General features: G+C 56.2%; 6 protein-coding genes across 6 annotated transcripts; 3 read left to right on the top strand and 3 right to left on the bottom strand.

Annotated features, from left to right (window-relative positions):
• The first annotated feature begins 3 nt into the window (after positions 1–3).
• PV07_07246 (protein transporter SEC61 subunit alpha) lies at positions 4–2412 on the top strand. Its single transcript, XM_016394310.1, has 4 exons — positions 4–380; positions 456–556; positions 644–811; positions 868–2412. The coding sequence occupies exons 1-4, from the start codon at positions 371–373 to the stop codon at positions 2017–2019; spliced, it is 1431 nt and encodes a 476-aa protein (XP_016247729.1). The 5' UTR covers positions 4–370; the 3' UTR covers positions 2020–2412.
• On the bottom strand, positions 2219–4493 carry PV07_07245 (glutamate N-acetyltransferase/amino-acid acetyltransferase). The gene is made up of 2 exons (XM_016394309.1): positions 4392–4493; positions 2219–4336 (listed from the first exon to the last, which is right to left on the bottom strand). The coding sequence occupies exon 2, from the start codon at positions 4139–4141 to the stop codon at positions 2705–2707; it is 1437 nt and encodes a 478-aa protein (XP_016247728.1). The 5' UTR covers positions 4142–4336; positions 4392–4493; the 3' UTR covers positions 2219–2704.
• Positions 4494–4640: 147 nt separating this feature from the next.
• Positions 4641–6818, top strand: PV07_07244 (uncharacterized protein). The gene has a single exon (XM_016394308.1). It carries the CDS (start codon positions 4730–4732, stop codon positions 6572–6574), a length of 1845 nt encoding a protein of 614 aa, XP_016247727.1. The 5' UTR covers positions 4641–4729; the 3' UTR covers positions 6575–6818.
• Positions 6819–6871: 53 nt separating this feature from the next.
• PV07_07243 (pyridoxine biosynthesis protein pyroA) lies at positions 6872–9015 on the bottom strand. Its single transcript, XM_016394307.1, has one exon. It carries the CDS (start codon positions 8358–8360, stop codon positions 7401–7403), a length of 960 nt encoding a protein of 319 aa, XP_016247726.1. The 5' UTR covers positions 8361–9015; the 3' UTR covers positions 6872–7400.
• Positions 9016–9189: 174 nt separating this feature from the next.
• On the top strand, positions 9190–11643 carry PV07_07242 (uncharacterized protein). Its single transcript, XM_016394306.1, has one exon. The coding sequence runs from the start codon at positions 9660–9662 to the stop codon at positions 11364–11366; it is 1707 nt and encodes a 568-aa protein (XP_016247725.1). The 5' UTR covers positions 9190–9659; the 3' UTR covers positions 11367–11643.
• Positions 11644–13546: 1903 nt separating this feature from the next.
• On the bottom strand, positions 13547–15042 carry PV07_07241 (uncharacterized protein; the record flags this gene model as incomplete). The annotated part of the gene is made up of 3 exons (XM_016394305.1): positions 13547–13890; positions 13947–13988; positions 14976–15042. 3 exons carry the CDS (start codon positions 15040–15042, stop codon positions 13547–13549), a joined length of 453 nt encoding a protein of 150 aa, XP_016247724.1.
• Between the last annotated feature and the right edge of the window lie 145 nt (positions 15043–15187).

The following is a 15187-nucleotide window of genomic DNA, read 5'->3' as shown; positions in this document are numbered from 1 at the left end:
TGAGCCAGTCTCCCCCTCGATCAAGGCAAGGGAGACAGTTGAACGAAAGAGCATCAGTGTTTATGGGCTGCGAGTTGACGGCGTTGGGTTCGGCAAGGCTGTTCGAGGCAGGACAAGGCTGAACTCTGGGTTTCTTGGCGCCTTGAGGCTGTCTCGGCATAACTTCTGCTTTTGTCCCATGGAGGATTGTTGAAGTGTCCTCAGGCATTGCAGCCAAATTGCAAGGTCTCCTCGAAGCTTTCAGGAGAAACTGTCCTCCATCTTCTTCCCATTTCCTCTCCTCTGGCGACTCTTTCTCGCGCTCCTTTGCTCCCTTCTTCCTTGCCTTTCTCTCTAACAGCCTGAAGCTGTTTCACGGTGTGCAGCAACCATGAGTGGCCGTGCGTCCCTCCCTCACCCATCCTCTCCTCTCCGCACTTTCAATGGACAAAATTGCTAATCACGAGCACATACAGTCCGCTTTCTCGACCTCATTAAACCCTTCACCCCCCTCCTGCCGGAGGTGGCGGCCCCGGAATCAAAAATTCCGTTCAACCAGAAGTTGATGTGGACAGGAGTAAGAGCGCACCCGAGTCGAGAACCTCGCGCCGGATGGCAACATGGACAAGCGCCACGAGACTAACAATTGGACTGCGATGGACAGTGTACGCTCTTGATTTTCTTGGTCATGAGCCAGATGCCACTCTACGGCATCGTCTCGTCCGACACGTCGGATCCCATCTACTGGTTGCGTATGATGCTGGCCAGTAACAGGGGAACGTTGATGGAACTGGGCACAACACCCATCATCTCCTCCGGGATGGTCTTCCAGGTATGTGCGAACGGGACCCCAGTCGCCTCGGGAGTACTAACCAAGTGGTTTCGTAGCTGCTGGCTGGCACCCATCTCATCGACGTCAACCTCGATCTCAAGTCCGACCGCGAATTGTATCAAACCGCTCAAAAACTCTTCGCCATCATTCTGTCGTTCGGCCAGGCCTGCGTTTTCGTCCTCACTGGTCTGTATGGCCAACCAAGCGACCTCGGTGCTGGTATCTGCCTCCTCTTGATCGTCCAGCTGGTGATTGCTGGTTTGGTGGTCATTCTCCTGGATGAACTGCTTCAGAAAGGGTACGGTCTCGGATCCGGCATCTCTCTCTTCATTGCCACAAACATCTGCGAGTCCATCATCTGGAAAGCCTTCTCCCCGACGACGGTTGACACAGGTCGCGGGAAAGAATTCGAAGGCGCAGTGATTGCCCTCTTCCACCTCCTCGTCACTTGGCCCGACAAGACCCGCGCGCTCCGCGAGGCCTTCTACCGCCAACACCTTCCGAACATCATGAATCTTTTGGCAACACTGACCGTCTTCGCGGCTGTCATCTACCTTCAAGGCTTCCGGGTCGAGATTCCAGTGAAATCCTCTCGGCAACGAGGCATGCGCGGCTCATACCCCGTCCGCCTCTTCTATACCTCCAACATGCCCATCATGCTGCAATCCGCCTTGGCGTCGAATATCTTCATGATCAGCCAGATGCTCTACACCCGCTTCTCAGACAACTTGCTGGTGAAACTTCTCGGAACATGGGAACCAAGAGAGGGCTCATCCCAACTGTACGCCAGCGGTGGAATCGCGTATTACATGTCCCCACCCCTTAACTTCACCGACGCCCTCCTTGACCCCATCCACACAGTCATCTACGTCACCTTCATCATTGTCACCTGCGCGGTCTTCTCCAAGACATGGATCGAAGTCTCTGGCAGCGCCCCACGCGACGTGGCTAAGACCCTAAAGGATCAAGGATTGGTAATGGCTGGTCATCGTGAGCAGAGCATGTACAAGGAGCTGAAGAGAGTTATCCCCACGGCGGCGGCGTTTGGAGGGGCGTGTATTGGAGCGTTGTCCGTCGCGAGTGATATGCTCGGTGCGCTCGGGAGTGGAACTGGGATCTTGCTGGCGGTCACGATCATCTATGGCTATTTTGAGATTGCGGCCAAGGAAGGAGATTTCGGCCAAGGGTTGAAGGGGCTGATTGCTTAGCACCTGGACAGGTTTTGAAGAGTTGATCTTTTCATACACACGGGCTTGTTAGAGAAGCTAGGAGAACAAAAGTGTGCCCTCTTTCTGCATAGCAAAGGTTTTAGGGTCAGGGTCGGGGGACTGCTCAGACGCAAGGGCCCAAGGTGTAAGGGGCAACGCAGAGGAAACATTATATCTTATCTGGTCTTGGCTGGTACTGCTTGTATAGTACAGACTCCTTCGCCGCCAAGCTGGCCCTACTTGTACTGTATGAAGACTTCTGCAACCTATATATGCTGTTGGCTCGCTGGGTGGGCATATATGTCTACCTGGGTCCTCGAGAGATCTGCGTTTAGACCTTCGCTACGACGTGTCTTGGGGACTTTCCCCCGCGTCCGATCAAACCTCCTGAGGCTTCTTTTCCACACTCTGTGCCGTCGTTGGAACATGGCTGGCAACATCAACGATGGCCAGAAGGGGAGTGACAAGGAAAGTTATCCTCGCGGGATTCGAGTGCTGGATTTTGAGAGAGCTGGAGCGCGCGAGCGGGAGAGAAGACTGAGTGAGGAACAGCGGAATGGATAGAGGCGTGAAATAATATGGCCTAGATATATATACTATTACGTACGTGATGAGACGACGATTTCGCTGATGGGGGGTCATTGTCCTGGATAAGTACGAAACGTTGTTTCTCCCCTGTGCGCTCTTACGTGCGATAGTCCCCATTGATAGTGACGTACTCGTGACTGAAGTCGCAGGTCCAGTAGTACCCTTCCTCGCGGCCGACGCCCAGGTCCACGTCGATGATCAGATCCTCGTCCTCCAGCAGCCTGGCGGCCCGCGCCTCGTCCACGGCCTGGGGTTCGCCGTCGACCAAGAGCCTGAGGACGCCCTCGGCCTTGGACTTTGAGTTCTCGGCCGGGACGAACGAGACGTTGGTGCGCGAGGGGACGACCGACTCGGCCGGGCTCGCGAGCGCGATGTTGGGCGTGTACCCGATCGCGCAGAGGATGCGGCCCCAGTTGGCGTCCTTGCCGTACAGCGCCGTCTTGACCAGCGGGGAGCGGGCGATCGTGGAGGCGATGGCCTTGGCGTCGGCCTCGGCGAGGGCGTTGCGCACGTGGATCGTCACGAACTTGGTGGCGCCTTCGCCGTCGCGGACGACCAGTTGGGACAGGCGCTGCGAGAAGGACGTCAGGATGGAGGACATGGCGCGGTAGTCGGCGCTGCTGGGGGAGGAGATCGGGGAGCGGGCCGACGAGGGCGAGGCGGCGGCGCCGTTCGCGAGGATGGCGACCGTGTCGTTGGTCGAGGTGTCGCCGTCGATGGAGATGCAGTTGAACGACTTGTTCACCGCGGTGGTCAGGAGCGATTGCAGCGCTCCGGCGCTGATCGGGGCGTCTGTGCACATGATCCCCAGCAGCGTGGCCATGTTGGGGTGGATCATTCCCGCGCCCTTTGTCATCCCCGCCAATCGGTACTCGACGCCTTGATGTTCAGCACCCGGCAAGGTGAATGTCGTGGATAGGAGCTTGGGGAATGTGTCCGTGGTGCAGATGGCCTTGGCCGTGGTCAGCCACGATTCGTGGTCGCTGCCGAGGTTTTGGTATGCGGTGGGGATCTTCGCCAGGATCTTTTGGATGGGGAGTCTCTGGCCGATCACGCCCGTGGACATGACGAGGCTGTTCGCGCCGCCGTGGCCATCTTCTGCGTTGGATGGCTGTTGGAACTGGGCAGAGGCTGTCTGGGACATTGCCCAGGCATCGTCCACGCCTCCCTGGCCGGTGACGGCATTGGCGCAGCCAGAGTTGACGACGATGCTCCTCAGTCCTGTGCCGCTGCGTTTCTCGAGCACCGCTTTGCTCACTTGGACCGGCGCGGCTTGAAACTTGTTGGTAGTGAAGACGGCGGCACCGAACGCGGGCTTGTCAGAGGCGATCAGGGCCAGGTCGGGATGAGTCTTGTTGGCCGGCTTCACACCCACATGGGTTCCCGAGACCCGGAAGCCTTTGGGGTAGGTGCCGGACGTGGGTACATATTTCAACTTTGACGCTGGGATGGTCGCGTCAACGGGGGCAGAGTAGTGTCGAACGAAAGTCCGGATGGCGGAACGGGTTGTTGAAGGATTTATAGCGGACGCCATCTTCGGTTGCTGTACAGAGAGAGAGGAGATAAAGAGTTGGGTTGAGGAGGAGACGGCGCAGCCACTCCGAATATGACTCGGTGCGTCTCCTTCACAACACCGAGCAGATATCTCGCTAGATTCCCGCCTCCTTCAGCTCCAGTTCATGTGGTGGTGAGGTTGGTCGTTGAGTTTATGCGCCCACCTGGTAACTGGCTTGTCCTTATCAATGACCGGATTTCCAAGACGAGGGAGTAGAGACAATGCGAACCTTGCCCGCACCGGTGCGTCAATGTTACAACCCTCAGGTCAAAATTTTCCTGAATGCAATGTCGACGATATGTTAGCTGCATTGGCGCAGCGCCTTTTCATTGGCGAAGCATCGAGGCGAGAGAAAAAAGGCGAAGGTGAGTCAAAACTGGTAGAGGAATCCATCGGCCAATCAGAGTCGCCGGTTTGCGGAGCGGGAGCAAAAGTCGCGTCGCGCAATGAACAAGACTAGAGAAGAGGCCACAAGTCAGGGATTCCAGCCTCAATCCAACGACACCTCACTCTCTTTCGTGTCTTTCGCACAAGCCCTCTCTGCCTACGTGTCTGCAACCCCTCACTATGGCTAAAAGAAAGTACCCCGATCCCGATCCGGACTCCCTCGTTGAAGCCACGAACACCCCTTCGAAGCGCCGGAGGAAGACAGCAGAAAGAGGGGCACTCAGTAATGGAGACCATGAGGATGCCTCTGCCGCAAGCCCCTTGACGAATGGCACTCCCAATCAAGAGGGGACCCCTTCGAGAAGAAAAAGAAAGCCCGCCGTCGAGGACGTTCAGACCGAAGAGGACCAAGACGAAGGCAGTCCTACCCCGAAACCCAATGGCCGCACTCTGTTCTCTACTCCGACCCGAGGCAAAGGCAGCGCAGCAACTACCACACCATCAAAATCCGCACGAGCAAAGGCGGACAGGTCTGCTAAGAGGAAGAGTGCCCGACTGCTCGCTGAGGCACAGGACGCTGATGATGACGATGTGGACGGACAAGACGCGCAGTTGGCTCGAGAAATACTCGACGAGGGTGAGGAACCAGACGAGGAGGACGTCGACGGAGATGGACTGAGCCAGGATGTCGAAGCTGGCACACCATCAAAGAAGAGCCCAGGCAAACGAGGGCGACCAAAGGGAGCAAAGTCCAGGAGATCGCCCACCCCCGAGGGCGACATCCCCCCCGAAGAACGATACTTCTACCAAAACCGTGCTGGGCCTCCTCAGGTCTCAAGCAACAAGTTCAACTCGGTCAAATTGCTCACGCACGAGGAATACTTTGAACAGATCTCGTGCTGGCGAGATCCTCACGAACCGGAGAAAGCCTTTCTGATGAAGTTGCACGCCCGATCTTTCCCACAGTGGCGCTTCGAACTCGCTGAAGGATTTGGGTTATGTCTTTACGGCTACGGTAGTAAACAACCTCTTGCCAACCAGTTCGCCGAGTACATGTACAATAAATGCCGTCCATCTCCTCGCATCGTCGTTGTCAATGGCTACATTCCGAAGCTCAATCCGCGCACAATCCTCAACACCATTGCTGCGGCCGTGGCCGAAACGGAGGATCAAGCAATTCGCCTGACCGGTCAACCCGAAGAAATGCTCGACACTCTGCTATCCCACCTCACAGACAACCCTCCATCCTCGCAGCTGCTCGTGATGGTCAACTCCATCGACTCCGCATCCCTCCGCCGACCGTCGATACAATCCCTCCTGGCCCGCCTAGCGGCTCACCCGAACGTCTCCTTTCTCGCCACGTGCGACACCCCCACCTTTCCGGCGCTGTGGAACTCGTCCCTCCTCGACCAATTCAAATTCGTCTTCCACGACTGCACGACTTTCGCACCTTACACGGCCGAGATGGGCAGCGTGGTAGACGAGGTCCACGAATTACTGGGCAAGAAGAGGATGCGGGCCGGCGGGAAGGAAGGCATCGGGTTTGTGCTGAAGAGCTTGCCGGAGAACGCCAGGAACCTGTACCGCCTGCTGCTCGCTGAGATCCTGAGCATTTTAGAAGACGGTTTCGACGGCGAAGCCATGCCCTACACCCACGGCGGCAGCGGCGGCGGCGGGGTGGAAGACGGAGAAGAAGACGACGACGACGGAGAAGACGGAAGACGAACGGGCCGGAAGAGATCTCGAGGCACGGGCGACAAGACGACGTCCGCAGCGCCCACCACCACCACCACCACCAGCACGGGGCCAGCAGCAGAGGAAGTGGGCGTCGAATACCGCACGCTCTACCGCAAGGCCGCCGAGGAGTTCATCTGCTCGAGCAGCATGAACTTCCAGTTCCTGCTCAAGGAGTTCCTGGACCACCAGATGATCACCAGCCGGCGGGACCCCGTCAGCGGCGCCGAGACGCTGGGCGTCCCCCTGGCCAAGGCGGAGATGGAGGCTGTCTTGGAAGAGCTCATTTGAGATCGTCGGGCGCGGGGTTCCGCGTCCTGCCCACAGGCGCTGTTTCCCACATCCACCAGCCACACATACAGGGACGATAGAGGCGGCAGTAGTGAATCAGCTAGGTTGGCAGTGAATGACCGCGCGAGTGGGAGGATCGACATACACGAGGGTGGTGCCGTGAAGGGTACGGACTAGGGGCTACGTATCATATATATACATCCTCAGGTACTGGTAGCCAGCTATGTAGGCCGGTATAACAGGCAACAAACCTCTATTAGCAATGTCGGATCAAACCATTCGTGAAGCGGTTAGTTAGTTGGTGTGAACATGCATGCTTTTTCTTCGAACCAGGATTGGATTGCCAACTGGCTTGTTTCGTTACATTGTTTAACTGACCGAGTGATCGAGTGATCGAGTGATTGATTGGAATCTATTTTTGTTCTGCGTGACTGTATACGCCTGGCCCCTCGAGGTCCAATCCAAATGCAACTTCCATTCGAATAGATTAGAAAATCGGCCTGACCTAGGTATGGAGTAGATACGTAAGACGCCAACCGCCGGTGAATGCACTGTTCCCGTGTCTCTCATGCTCGTCCACATCCTTGGTCGTAATGTTCGGTCTTCATCCTCGTCCTCGTTACTCGCTCGCGACTTATCGTCCTCGTACCAATCCATGGCCAGGATCGTGCTCGTGCTCGTGATGTCTCTCCATCTTGCAATACGTCTCTCCTCGGCTTGGATTTTGTTCCGTGGCCTCTTCTCACTCGTTATGAAAGTAAGGAAGGAAGGGGGGAGCTCCATTCTTTTCTATCCCAACACCATGCACATGCCGGTCTTCGATCGTCTACCATCCCCGGACGGCCAGCTTGTCGCCATCTTTCATACCACTCACGTTGATGCCAACCATAGCCTCGCCCAGGCCCTCGGAGCACTGTGCCAGGACGTGTGCGTCTCGGTAGTGCGTCGTGGCTTGCACGATGGCCTTTGCTCGCTTGGCGGCGTTTCCGCTCTTGAAGATGCCCGAGCCAACAAAGACACCGTCGCAGCCCAGTTGCATCATGAGGGCGGCGTCGGCCGGGGTCGCGATACCGCCGGCGGCGAAGTTGACCACGGGCAGGCGGCCGAGCTCGGCGGTCTGCTTGAGCAGGGCGGCGTCACAGCCCAATTCCTTGGCCAGCGCTCTCAAGGAACCCTCTCCCTCTTTCAAGGCGGCCTGGGCTTTGGCGATGTCACTCTTGACCGTGCGCATGTGCTTGACTGCCTCGACAACATCGCCGGTGCCGGCTTCGCCTTTCGTCCGAATCATGGCGGCGCCCTCGGCGATCCGTCGCAGTGCCTCACCCAGATTCCGGCAACCGCACACAAAGGGTACTCTGAAGCCGGCCTTCTCGACGTGGAAGGTGTTATCCGCAGGCGTCAAAACCTCACTCTCGTCAATGTAGTCGACTCCCAGGGCCTCGAGGATCTGGCACTCGACGAAGTGGCCTATCCTAGCCTTTGCCATCACGGGTATGGTAACGGCGGCCTGGATCTCTTTGATCAAAGCGGGGTCTGACATTCGGGCGACACCGCCCTGGGCGCGAATGTCGGCAGGCACGCGCTCGAGAGCCATAACGGCACAGGCGCCGGCTTCCTCAGCGATACGGGCTTGTTCTGCATTGACCACATCCATAATCACGCCGCCCTTGAGCATCTGGGCCAGGCCGGCTTTTACTGTGAAGGAGGGGAGGTCGCCATTGGTGGCGGCGGAGGTCTGGGGGACGATGGTGGTGGAGGACATGTTGGAGTTGTCGTTCATAACCATGATGTAGGGAGTGCGCGAGCAGGAGCAGTTGGGGGGTTGTTGGTTAGAGAAGGAAGAGCGGGGCGGGAGAGGTGGTCGAGGCGAGGGATATAATCGGGTTCAAGAGGGTGGGGTGAAGGAGAAAGCAGGAGGACAGCAGGCGGGCTAGGGTCGGTCGGACAGGCAGCTGGTCTGTAGAAGCTAGAAGCTGTTCCCAATGGAGAGCAATAGCAATGGTGTCGGTGTCCAAAGAGGAGGCTGAAGGAAAAGGCCTCAAGGTGATGGCGGGAGGCGAAAAGGGAAAAAAAAATAAAAAAATTATAATGGTCCTGAGTCACCACCCGAAAAATCAATGGAGATGTGCTTCCCCCCACACGCAGAGTCTGGCCACCACAGTTGCAGCACTGGGTAGTAGGATGCAACCAAAGAGGAAAGTGAGAAAAAGACCTCCTTCCCCGCGTAGCCAGGTCCTGGGCAGGTGATGGATCAAAAGCAGAGGGAAAAATGCAGTGGTGGTGTGCTGTGCTACAGTCTATGCCGAAGGGTGACTCTGTCAGGAGACGAGATGGACCAACTGGGCGAGCAACGAGGTTCTTGTACTTGGAGGTTTGGTGGTGGTCGACTGGCCCTGCGCCCTGGGACAAGCAGATACTAAGGACCTGGGTTCTACTGCTCGTGGTGAGGCGTATAGATTGCTCCCAGTCGCCGCGGCATCTGGGGAAATGGTTTTTATCGCGAGAGGCAAAAAATTCGCATTCATTCCCCGCGGCGAGGGTTGCCGTCGGACAAGTCGCCCACTGATTGCAAGCACTAGGGGGAGCACTAGTGGCCTAATATCGTGCTTTAGTATCCCTAATCGCTCTTCTAACAGCAGGATGACCTTGGTAGCGGCGGCACTAGTTGCTAACCTTTGGACAGCATCGGAAAACCGCGGCACCGATATCGTCCCGATAAGCGGCCACGTGACCCGATTAGTCAGCGCCCACATGCCTCTCGCTTCGAATCCCTCCATCCCTCCCTCTCCGCACTTGGACCGAGCTCACATGGCGCCAGGAATCCAGGGCGAAGAGGAGGAGTAGGAGGATGAGGAGGAGGAAGAGGAGGAGTAAACCAAACTGGATTTGATTTCCGACTCGTCATACAACACAACAGACCTTACCTACCTCACTGAGGATACCATGAGCTGACGGGCATTGTTGCTACCTCTCCTCCCTCCTTCGTCGCCCACCCGGCCATGATCAGCACCTTGGGCTTCTCGATGCGTTGCTCAGATGCTGCGCCCATGCTGTGCCCTTCACTCCAGACTCACAGCCGACGACCATGCACAGCGCTACAGCTTCATCCCAGACACCAGCTATGCTGCCGCTGGACTCAACCTCCGACGAGCTCGGTCCCGGCCTTTCCTCTCTTCCGTCTCCATCATCAAAGCCAGCCCTGATATCGCTGCCCGAGTTGCCCGAGGACGTCTTCCTCTTAGTCTTGGCAGACCTCTCCGCATGGGACGTCGTGTCCTGCCAGCGCGTCTCAAAAGCATGGCGCACCGCATTCTCTAGAGACGAATACATCAGATTCGTGCTGCAGTCCTACCCGCGCGCCAGGGAAGTCCGGTCCCTTCCCCCCGGCACACTCCATCTGCACTCTCCCTGCCACCCACAAAGCTCGTTGGACTGGAAAGGCATCCTGGCCGCCGTGGCCTTGCGCTACCACCACCTGGCCCATGGCACTGCCAGAGTCGTCGACAGATATCCCATGGCGCCGGTTGAACAATTAGGCGACTGGTTCCCTGTCGGCCAGTGGGACTACCACGAAAGCCAGCCAGGAGGGCGTCTGTACTACGAGACCGCGGCCAGCCACCTGAGTCGCATTGGCACCAAGCCTTACCTGTTCAGACCGACTCTGTGGTCCTACGACGACGGTCTCATGGTGTATGCGCCCGCCGAGTGCAACGAGGATGGCTACTTCCCGCAGATCCTGGCCCTGTTGGACGTCGAGACGGGCCAGAAGTATCCGATCCCATTCGACATTCGAGGCAAGATCATCCGCAATCTCCGGCTCAAGGACCGAACCTTGATTGTGGAATGGGCCGAGAAAGACCCTTTCCACAACCTCAACGCCATGGAACAAGTCAACCGGCATTTTGCCAATTGTTTCGACGTCCGACGGCCTGCTGGAGAAGACACGTCCTGGGAGGTGACCTGGCGGTCGGAGTGGAAGATGCATTTCCTCGGCCTGCCGCCCAACTACCACGACCGCTTCTTCTCGACCCACAATGCCACCCATTACGCCGTGTATTTCTGGCAGCCCAACCGGAGCATGTACACGGGCGACGAGGAGCTGCCCATCGAGTCGCTCTCGGTCTGGGACATTTCTGGCCCCTCGCCGTATCGGCCCTCCACGGACCCGTCTGGGAAATTCCGCCCCGCCGGGAAAGCCGGCCCATGTATTGTGTCGAGGTTCTCTTTCATGCAGATGGATCTCTTCGGCATCCGCCAGCGCGCCAGCGTCGCCCTGATGTCGCTGCACCTGGACTCGGAGACCCTGTCCCTCACGGTGCGCGAGAACGTCGGCGTGGCCGGCCAGGGCTACTTTGACCCGGCCGAGCGGCTGTGGTGCGCCAAGACGACCACGTTCCCCTTCCTCGGCGAAGGGCCCAGGCTGTTCCGGGAATGGGACGGCAACCTGCCCCCGTACCGCGGCCACTGCAGCATGGAGACGGCCGACGTGGAAGAAAGCGAGCCGTGGTTCCTGCCCGTCATGGACGTGGTCGACGCCGCCGCCGGCGTCAGACTGAGCCTGGTCGAGACGTGCTTCTCGGGCCACAGCGTGGAGAACAGGCTGGTCGTGCGTCTGAAGGTCGAAGCCGACGACAACAGGGACTTTGCCACCCTCGACGAAGCTGCCCTCGGCTGGGCCACCCTCGACGACGACTTGACCAAGGAAGTCTCCTTCATGGGCCGCATCGCGGGCGACGAGCGGTGGCTGATAGGCCAGAACGAGCGGATGGAGATGGTGGTCCTGAAGTTTTGAGACGCAAAGCTGATGTTTGTCTTTTGTCTCCCTCTCTCCTGTACATACCGTTTCCCTCAGCTGCCCATGCCCTTTTGCGTGTTTGTCTGTCTGTCGGGCCGTTTGCTTCCGAACGTATATATACATACACATACATGAGAATCATCAATAGATGCGTTGTGTGGGATAGTGGAGTGTTGTAGATTACTTGCTGTTCAGCCGAGAGCGGTTTGACTCTCCCTCTCCCTCTCACTCTCGAGACTCTGCTGCAGAACCAAGAACCAAGAACCAAGACCCAGGACCCGAGACCGCATTTTCTCTTCCTTCCGCCGCTGCGCCGTTAGTTGTATGTAGGTAGGTATGCAGACCCCTTTTTTCCACCAACGCTCCAGACGCCGGCGGTCGAGGAGTGTCTGCCTGTACAGACTGTGCATGCAATCGTCCCCAGTGCTTCGAGGACTTCTGTCACTTCTCCTCCGAGTCCGAACGAAAACCAGTGCCTACGAGCGAGGGCGTGAGAGAGGAACGGATGACCGTGAGTGAGCGACGTCGACGTCAGCATTTTTCTCAGATATAGACAGCTGTCAAGGGACCGATATACTAATATACAATGACCTGGATTGCAGGGTGATAGATGACTAGAATACATGAATACCAACGACCAATGGGCAGTTCCTTCCTGGCCTCAAGAAAACGGCAACCGAGAGAGCTCAGGTCTTTTCCTCCTCTTTGGTTTTGATCTCGGTGAGATTTTTACTCCCTTCCTTGCTTCCTGTCCTTGCTTCCTGTCCTTCCTGAATTCTGTGATTTAGACCTTTCCCATCCCAACACCTTCAATCCTTCCAAAATTTTTCTTTCCGTTCACCTTCCATCACAGAATTCTGGGGGTTGTGATTGATTGGCTGTCTTTGAGGGATGTGATGAGTCGTAGACAGCTGGTATATGGCAGTGGAAATTGGCAGATAGATGACAACGACATTGAGTTGTGCTGTTGCTGGAGGGAAGCCGGCGTTGGTGGGTTGACGGTGGTGTAAAGCTCAGTTGAATTGGTTGAACGATCGAATGCTTGTGAATGACCGGCAGTGCTTTAAGTGGCGGCGTAGATGGCAATGTAGATAGATGTTGGCGAAATGTTGTTCCTCTATCATGGGGATGTGGTGGTCAAAGTGGATTGCGGAGCGTTGGACTGATTGCAGATCGAACAGGGTTTGAACGAGTGACAAGTTTCAGGAGTGTGTATAGATTGCATTGTAGATGGCAGGAATGTGGCGTTCCTCTGTCACAGAGAATTCAGGATTGAGGTATATGGCAATGTTGTGGTTTGGAATCAGTCGAGTGGAGGAGAAAGAACGACGGTGATATGTATTGTGGTAAATGGTGAAATAAGTAGTGGCAGATGCATTCTCTGTGAGAGTGCCAGTGGTCGAGATGATTTTGTAGATTGAATTAACTGGATTGAGTGATTGACGGTGCTCTGAACGATTGAATGAAGATTTAGTTTGTGAAGGGCGTTGCCAGACCACAGTTGGAATCGAGGTGGTTGAAAAGAGTGTGTTGAGGTCGGCGTCTGCTTTGCTTGTAATTGAGAAAGCGAATGTGGTGTGGATGTCCTTCAGCATTCAAACGAGAGAGGTGAGAGCGAGCGACAGTTGTGTGAATAAATGAAAGTGAAAGTGGTGTAAAGAGCGTCAACCTGGCTTTGAAGGGTGCCGTCAAACCCTTGGTGTAAAGAATGTGTATGGCAAGCTCAGATCGAGTCGCACTGCCATGTGATTGACAGGAAGGTTGACGCTGCTGTCACTGGTGCTCTTGTCGCTCAAATAAAAAACAGACTGGCAGATCTGGGACATATCTTTGTGCAGCTCGATGGCCAGAGTCTAATAACGCTTGGAGCGCTTTCGGTCTTTTGGCTCTAGGCTCACATCCAACAGAAAGTGGCATCTGCCCAGCCGAAGCCAGTACGCACACAATCCGAAGGTGACAGAGCTCATCATTAACTTGACATTGATGCGTCAGAGGTTGTGAGATGTCATGCTGTGCAACTCAGTAACCGGGACATCGGCCGAAGCCTTCTCACTGTCATTACTGGTCTGCAACCGTCTGTGACCTGACGGTAGATAGAGGTCCACTCTGCAAGGCAGTCTGGGGGCTAACCGCTGTTGTCAGACGTCGGCGTCATGCACATTTGGCCGCGGGGCCCACTAGTAAGTTGTCCAACGCTCGGAAAGGCGGCGAGGACGAGGAACGACCCGGGGGAGGGTCGAGGCGGGAGAGGTGGGAGGAGAGGAGAAGGGGGAGATAGGGCCGGAGTCACCTTCCCAGAGTTCGACAGGAATCTCTGAGAAGGAGCAGTCGAAGGTCGACGTGCTCCCATGCTTGGGTGGTCGGCAGAAGATCTTGCGGAGGCGCCTGCGGAAGCGCAACAAGAGGAAAAACCTCTTGAGGGCCCAGCAGGTCTCGCTGGCCAAGATCGAGAGAGAGACGCCCATGGTGCTTGTCGAGTGGGCAAGAGTCTGAGAAAAGGCTGCTGCTGGTGACTGTGGTTCTGGAGGATCTTGTTAGCAATGGTCAACTTGTTGCTGAGGCACACTTCATACTCACGAGGTGGTGGTTGCTGCTCCTGCTGCTGTCGCTGGGGGGCTCCTAGAGCACAATGTCAGTCAAACGTGCAGGAATATTGACTGGTAGGGGTACCCACGAGTACGTGGACTGTCGCGAGAGAAGAGAAGTTGCCGCCGGGGGGATTCTGGAGTTTTGTTCAATGCTCTCACCGCCAGATCAACCCAGGGTCCTCTTGATTGAAAAAATCCATTGAGTGAACCAAAGGAACTCTCAATGCGCGTGGGGATGTCGTCTTTGCAAATACTGGGAAACGAGGCTGAAACGGGGCGTCCCTTAACCTGCCAAAGTTAAATTTCCACCATGCTGGTCACACGCAGCCTCTTCGTCCACATCAAAAGTCAATGCGAGTAGACCGTGTTCAGACCGTACTTTCAGAATCGAAATTGAGACCTACCATTGAGCACCGCTCAGGATTTCGTAGAATCCTCATCGCACCTGAACTTTGCTGAAAATTCTGCAGTGGGGAACGGGGACATATGGAAGTGTTTGCTGCCCCTGGGTATGCAGCATGGGACTGACTGGCATGACCTTTTCTGAGAGGCTTTCCCTCTGCAAAAAAATCTGTATTGAGAACGTGTCATTCCTGGAGGGTTTCGTCTGGGACAGGCATCCAAAAATGACCTCGAGGCCTGGCGTTCCACCTTTTCACTGGCAGCGATTGCACACCGAGAATTCGACATGAACTCGGGCTGATGGCACTGGATACCTTGGAGGGATTGACTGGCTTTTGTTGACAATGCAGCATCCGCATCAGCTCTTTTATCCCAAGCACTCCTTTCCCAGCCACTAGGGGCAATTCTGAGTGGCTTATCCACAGAGTGCTGGGAGTTGCTTGCGCTGACCGCTTTGATTCTGCGGACCGGCCACGCCCAGTCAAATTCCAATCCATGAGAGAATTCTGAACATAACGTTCATTCTCGAAAGGGGAGGATCCATCACGAGAAATATTCGGGCACAAGTCATTGACCACCATTCTGTGGCTTCGACGAATAGGCGATAAGTTCCGACCAAAGTTTCGAGGGGTAGTGGATTGGGCAGAGATAGGATGGCAGTCTCCTGCGAGCTTGAGGACCATCTTTGATGAATGTTAGTATCGCCACAACCAACACGTTCTTCGCTTGGATGAGGTTGGTGTTGACTGACGCGCCGCGCGCCTCGATGTCCCCGACGTGGCGAAAGTGGTTGAGATTCTGGAAGGTATGGCGAGGCCACTGCCACGT

This window comes from Cladophialophora immunda (genome assembly GCF_000835495.1).
Source record: "Cladophialophora immunda strain CBS 83496 unplaced genomic scaffold supercont1.4, whole genome shotgun sequence".
NCBI classification, from domain to species: domain Eukaryota; kingdom Fungi; phylum Ascomycota; class Eurotiomycetes; order Chaetothyriales; family Herpotrichiellaceae; genus Cladophialophora; species Cladophialophora immunda.
This window is presented reverse-complemented; position numbering and strand designations above follow the sequence as displayed.

Coding starts and splice junctions, on each gene's coding strand:
- PV07_07246 (XM_016394310.1), top strand. Junction 557..643: donor AGAAGTTGATGTGGACAGGA/GTAAGAGCGCAC, acceptor TGCGATGGACAG/TGTACGCTCTTGATTTTCTT. Junction 812..867: donor CCTCCGGGATGGTCTTCCAG/GTATGTGCGAAC, acceptor GTGGTTTCGTAG/CTGCTGGCTGGCACCCATCT.
- PV07_07245 (XM_016394309.1), bottom strand. CDS start 4,141: ATGGCGTCCGCTATAAATCCTTCAACAACCCGTTCCGCCATCCGGACT.
- PV07_07244 (XM_016394308.1), top strand. CDS start 4,730: ATGGCTAAAAGAAAGTACCCCGATCCCGATCCGGACTCCCTCGTTGAA.
- PV07_07243 (XM_016394307.1), bottom strand. CDS start 8,360: ATGGTTATGAACGACAACTCCAACATGTCCTCCACCACCATCGTCCCC.
- PV07_07242 (XM_016394306.1), top strand. CDS start 9,660: ATGCACAGCGCTACAGCTTCATCCCAGACACCAGCTATGCTGCCGCTG.